The sequence below is a fragment of the Cavia porcellus genome, unplaced genomic scaffold, assembly GCF_034190915.1.
Source record: "Cavia porcellus strain 051 isolate PalLab524CR breed Dunkin Hartley unplaced genomic scaffold, mCavPor4.1 scaffold_12, whole genome shotgun sequence".
Classification (NCBI taxonomy): Eukaryota; Metazoa; Chordata; class Mammalia; order Rodentia; family Caviidae; genus Cavia; species Cavia porcellus.
The window spans coordinates 81,936,947-81,942,946 of record NW_026947495.1 but is presented as its reverse complement, the minus strand read 5'-3'; the positions used below and the strand labels follow the sequence as shown (position 1 = coordinate 81,942,946).

Here is a 6,000-nt window from a genome sequence, read left to right as displayed (position 1 = left end):
TGAGACCATGTCGATATGTGTTCAGTCTCACTGGAGATTAACAGTAAGGAGCAACATGGCTTTTAACCGAGTAGATTTGAGAAGATGAAAATCTGAACACTAACTGCATCATTAGTGATGATCTGAGCCCTTTCACAGCTCCTGAGAGATCGGGGTTCACCACCCTGAGAAGTCCACTGCCACCAGACGTATGTAATGAGGGAAGACTGGGGAACCCCGGCAGCAGACGTCCCCAGAGAGCAGATGCAGCCACAGACTGGTGATGGAGAAGCCAGAATACCTTCGGCTGCCAAAATAGACCCAGTGTCAAAAGATACTGAATTTTCATGGAACTGATTGATTTTCAAAAGTTGTCTGCTGCATCAATATTTTATTTATTTGTCCTTTTTTTGAGGCAAAGTTTCACTGTGCAGTTCAGGCTGACCTTGAACTCACTTTGTAGCCCAGGCTGGCCTCAACCTCACAGGGACTCTCCTGTCTCAGCCTCCTGAGTGCTGGGATTACAGGCATGAGCCACTGCACAGTTTGCTGCAATATTTTAAAAGAAGACTCAGTGGCCAAATGTACAAATGTGCACTAAAATCCAGCAGAAAATCTGGGAGCTCCAATGTACATTTATTCTCACTGACATGGTTATCTGTGAGAAACTGTTAAAGTTTTAAAACTCCTCTTATAAACAGTTTATACCACAGGAAGTCATTTTTATTAAAAATTAAAGTCAATTTACATATAAGGACAAGCTATGTTAATAGTAGACAGCTTTTATTTCTATTATACTTTTTTTCTTTTGGTCTTTCTGAGACATGGTCCCACTGTGTAGTTCAGGCTGGTCTTAAACTCACTATGGAGCCCAGGCTGGCCTCAGATTTGCAGTGGTCCTCCTGCCTCAGCCTCCCGTTTACAGGAGGATCACTGGGATTACAGGAGTGTGCCACCACCTAGGTAGTTTTACATTTTTCTACAGAGCATTAATATTTTATGTCACAAAAATACATCTCTTTGTGCTTATATGGAAAAGGATTCATGGTCTTATTTGAAATTGTGCGAACAAAAATGGCTGAGTGAACTCTTGGGCACACATGACACAGACTGAATGCCCCTCAGTTCCCACTTCTCAGAGGCTCCCCGTGCCCAGCTGCGGACTGATGTTAGGGAGATGCTGAGTCACCACCCCGCTGCAGTCTGAGGAGTCGGAAGGACAAGTACTGACGGCCTCTGTCTCCCGCCCTGCCACCCGAGAGGGGCAGAAGCCGAACGGCCTCAGGGTCCCCGGGGGCTACAGATGGGACACAGGGGGCAGAGGGGCCTGCCAAGGACAGCGCCCTCCAGCTTGTCTTCCCAGCTGCGGCAGCTGAGCCCCAGCTGAGCCCCAGGAATCAGGAGGACAGGTGCCCGGGGGGCTGGGATCTCTGTCCGTCTATGTATCCAATCTTTCTCAGCACAGGGACTCAACTGCCTCCCCGCAGGGAAGCTAGCGAGGGTACAGAACTGTCTTCCAGACACGGTGGAACTGCGGGAGCTTGGTGGGCTCTGGGGCGGAGGTCTACACGGCAGGGTCATTTCAGGGCAGCTGGCCAGCCTATGGGACTAACCTTCAAGATGTTTTCAACATTTCTCTCCTCTTCTTTTCCTTTTGTGCAGGGTACTGAACCCTTTTGTGTTGAGCTATATCCCCAGCCCTTTTATATTTTTAATTTTGAGACAGGGTCTGCTATGTTGCTCAGGCTTGCAATCCTCCTGCCTCAGCCTCCCAGAGTGCTGGGATTGCAGGTGTGCACCACCATGCTGGCTTAAAGGTATTTTTCATCTCATAACCCATTTTCATTCTGTATCCTTTTCCAGTTAACTCACAATGAAAGAGAACGAGAAAAGTGCTTTTCACTATCTTTACTCTCTCGGTAATGTGCAAACATGAACATAATAGTGTTAAGAAGGCAGAAACAACACAGTATCCAAATAAGAGGTTTATATTTGCAAAATTTCAACAATAATCTTCTCTAGACTCCCCCCAATTAGCATATTTGTTAATCAAATTAATTAAGAAGCTTTTCAAAATAAAAGCAATGTTGTAAATAAATACATTCTTTTATAACCATAGAACATTTAGTTCTGTTGGAGGTGATTCTACTCCAATACTTCATCAAGACATTAGGGTAAAAGCGATCTAGATGGAATTCTATATGTACCCTAATTAGTCGCTTGTGCCTTTTTGCATGTGGATTTCTGTATGTGTTATAATTACAGATGTTTCGTATTCGGTTTTGAAAACATCACGAAGATGTTAATGGACCACAGAATCTATACCGGTTTTCTGTGATGATACTGACAACACAGCACTGTCTGAGCGAGCTTAGAGGTAACCACTGCCTGCATCAACCTGCATCAAAGCCAAGACCCCCGGGTGTCGGTGTCCACTGTAGGAAATCAGTACAGGACTCCCACCTGGGAGAAATGAAACCTTCCTACAAATCCTGAAGCTCCACCGCAGAATGTCACTATCACATCAAAACCCTGCTAGTGTCGCACTTTCCGAGTGTTTCTGAGCACTCACCAGTCACTTATAAAGTCACTTATGACCGCTGGAGTTGCATGTTCAGTAAATGACTACAGGAAACTTCCTACACATTGATTTTATTGAACATGTTAAAGAGTTTGCTAAACAACTCTGTTAATCTTTCCAGTACTTCTGAACATTTGTTTAATCTTTTGTTTTTTAAAATTGCTACTGTGATTCTTAAGAATGTTTAATCTATACTTAATCTATCAAAACACCTACGCTTTGGCAGTTTGGCTTTCTTCAATGCTAAGCTAGCTAAGTCTCCAAAGTGACGACAGAGGCAGAGACGTGAAACACAGCACAGCGCCTGGTTACGGCGGGATGTGCTGGTTAGAATTTCAGATGGGCACTGTGTTCCAAAATGACGATAAGGACAAAAGAATAATTTACTAAATGAACACTATGAGTAATGCAACACGGAATGGGTTTAGGTACTGTCTCTCTCTCACACACACACTGGGGTGAGCGCACAGCTCAGGGTTTAAAACGCTGCTCCCGTAGGCTTGGACGTAGATAAATAGCTACACTGAAATACTGACACGGTGAAAGCGCCCTGCTGTCCCACGCCTCGCGTGAATCCCGGCAACGTGCAGAGAGCGGTGTGGTGGGCGGTCAGGGGCGCCCGCCGTCCTCGCTGCCCTCCTTCTCCGCGATGGCCTCCAGGCTGCGCTTGCCCTTGGGCTCGGCCCCGCCGCCGGGCGCCCTGCTCAGCCCGCAGGCCAGGCAGGCCAGCTGCACCTGCTTCATGTTCTCCAGGGCCTCATTCTTGGCGCTCTTCAGCAGGTCTCCCTGTCCCTGCAACGGGCGACACGGACAACGGGAAGGTGAGTGGCCTCTGTGGCCTGTGACGTGGCTCTGTCCCCCACTGACGTGGCTCAGTCCCCCCCCCCACGGGCATGGTTCTGTCACCCCCGATGTGGCTCTGTCCCCCCACACTGGTGCGGCTCTGTGCCCCGTGCGGCCGAGGCCAGGAGAAGCCCCGTGTGCCCACTCTCACGTCACGCTCGAGCAATGCTGCTAAGCGCTCTCCTTTCACCTAGTTTTGAAATTATCGTCAGGCATTTTAAAGGCTGCAAGAGACCAGGGAACCCACAGAAATATCCAGTTCCTTCCACTGGTACCCAAGGCCGTCACTAAACGCACTGCCACAGCCAAAATGACACCTCGCCTGCTCTGAGACGTGGCACCCGTGCTGACCGCCAGATGGTACCTGCTCAGCACACAGAAGCCAGTCTCTCTGGAAAACAATGGCCAACTGCAGGAAACGGTTGGTACCAGTGCACCAGACGCCACCCCATCATCTCTTCTAACCGGCGACAGCCCGGGCCAGCTGCACAACACGGACAGGAAACACGTCCGCCCGGAGAGCTCAGACGTGAAACTTAACACACGGCAGAGGCAACACGTGAACCGCATGGAAGAGCTCACAGTGAGACCTCCGTGTACAGTTTTGGTTTTTATGTGTTTTAAGAAGGGGAATGGGAGGACCTTGCTGTCCCCTGGCTCATGGAATCACACACTGTGGTTCCCCACCTGGACACCAGAGCCAGGAAAGTGCAGCCAGCCCGGCCCTGCGCTGTACTGCTGTCTCCTCTCGTCCCCTGGGCATCCACTTCCTCCAGCCATCAAGCAACCTCTCTGTCCACTGTCATGAACACTCAACAAGCCACCCATGCCGCACCTCCCTCTGAGAGCTCGACCCACGGGCCATTTCACCCAAGGTAAAGTAGTCGCGTGCATTTAGGCATACTCTGAGACTTGTGTTGTTTTTTTTTCCTTTTCTGTGTAGGGCCTTCACACTGAGCTACATTCCCAGCCATTTTATTTTATTTTATTTTATTTTGAGACAGGAATTTATTAAGTCACTAAGCTGTCTAGATGGGGCTCAAATTTATTATCCTCCTGCTTCAGCCTCCCAAATTGATGAGATTACAGGGCAGTCTTAAGTATGTTTTAAATTGTTTTCCAGAGATCTTAGAAGAGAAAGAGAGAAGCCAGAGGGGTCATTTTACTTGGTGGTATACAAACTGAAACACATCTCGTATGTAAAAATCAATCCGGGCAGCTTGGACTGCCCAGCATAGCTTGGAATGCAAAATTAACGTACAGTTAGACCACAGAACAGCAGACTGGAGAGAAATGTCAAGCTGCTGCTGGCTTTCTAGACTCACAGGAGTTCGGAGCTGCAAGAAAAGGGGGTAAAGCCACGTCCACCAAAGGGAAATGTGGGCCCAGGCGGCCCCGGGTGGCCCGCAGCTGAGAGGGATCCACAGCAATTTCACCGCATCCAGAGAGTAACACTGCCATCGGGGAAGCCACCAAGAGTCACAGAAATCTGCACCCAAACATTATTGATTAATATTTGAAAACACAAACATGAAGCTTCCTTTGCCAAATCCTTCCAACTCCATTAAAGTGCGCTGCCTAGAAATCAGGAAAGACCTGGTACACGTTAAACCGTAAGCCACACGGCTACCACACGGCCACAGTGCCCACCGCATTAGCCACCGGCGATAAAATGCTATCACAGCACCCAACGGCAGCTGCGTGGGCTGAAGATGCGGTGCACCAAGCCCACGCATCGGGCACAACCACAAGGGGCCGCCACCCGAACCCAAACTGCTCACTTCCTGCATGTTTCACAGCCCAGCAGAAGAGGTTTGGGGACTTCCATTATTTCTATTCTTGCTAAAAAAAAAAAAAAAAAAAAAAAACGCAGTCCCTCCTCCCATTTGAAAAGCGTTTGGGTGACAGTCTCGCTGCCTACCTCACCAGAGGCCTCGGGGCTGCTTCTCAGCCACCTTCCGCAGGCCTGGCTCTGTCTGCACTTGTGGTGCGAGTGCCTGCAACAGCAGGACGTCGTGTCCCGTGTCTGTGTCCTTGTCCTGTGCAGGAAATGCGGGGGCCTCCTCCCTGTGCCACAGGTACTGGAAGCAGCCCACTGGGACTCTGGGAATGCAGCGAGCCTTACCCAGACCCAGCTACGCACATAAACAAATGCAGCTCCGTCCCCACGCACACACTCCCTGCCCACCGAGCTCCCCAAAGCTCGCCAGAGAGCAGGCTCCGCCCGTGGTGAGGGGCGGCGAGGAGCAGCCGGGCAGTGGTTTATCTGCTCCAGGTCCCCTGTGCTGGCCACACCCTGGGGGGCCGCACAACCACTGCCCCTCCAGTGCAAAGCCTTGTGTCTTAAGAACCACTGTATCAGTTCAGAGCATAAAGGCTTTGCCCCAAAGAAGCAGAAACGACCACTGAGAAATTAAAACAGCAGAGCAAAGGCATGTGGCATCATGACAGTGTTTCCTCTGACTGGCACTTTGCTGCTGGGCATGTGGGGGGCCTGGGCCCTGCGCTCCCCCAATGCAGCGCACAGTGTGCGGGGTCACCCAAGTGAGCAAGGGTCACAGGGTGCGAGGAGTCCCGCTTGCACATCACATAAGAAA

At 50.0% G+C, this 6,000-nt stretch overlaps 1 protein-coding gene across 3 annotated transcripts in view; it reads right to left on the bottom strand.

Moving 5' to 3' along the window:
• Positions 1–1,872: 1,872 nt before the first annotated feature.
• Plcl1 (phospholipase C like 1 (inactive)) overlaps positions 1,873–6,000 on the bottom strand; it is a 239,250-nt gene continuing 235,122 nt past the window's right edge. For 2 of the 3 annotated variants that reach the window (XM_063259513.1, XM_063259512.1), the window contains exons 6-7: positions 3,726–3,794; positions 1,873–3,352 (exon numbers count right to left, since the gene is read on the bottom strand). In XM_063259513.1, the coding sequence (XP_063115583.1) occupies positions 3,170–3,352; positions 3,726–3,794 (252 nt within the window). In that variant the 3' untranslated portion in view covers positions 1,873–3,169. The remainder of the gene's footprint in view (positions 3,353–3,725; positions 3,795–6,000) is intronic. The other variant, XM_063259511.1, reaches the window with a different exon arrangement.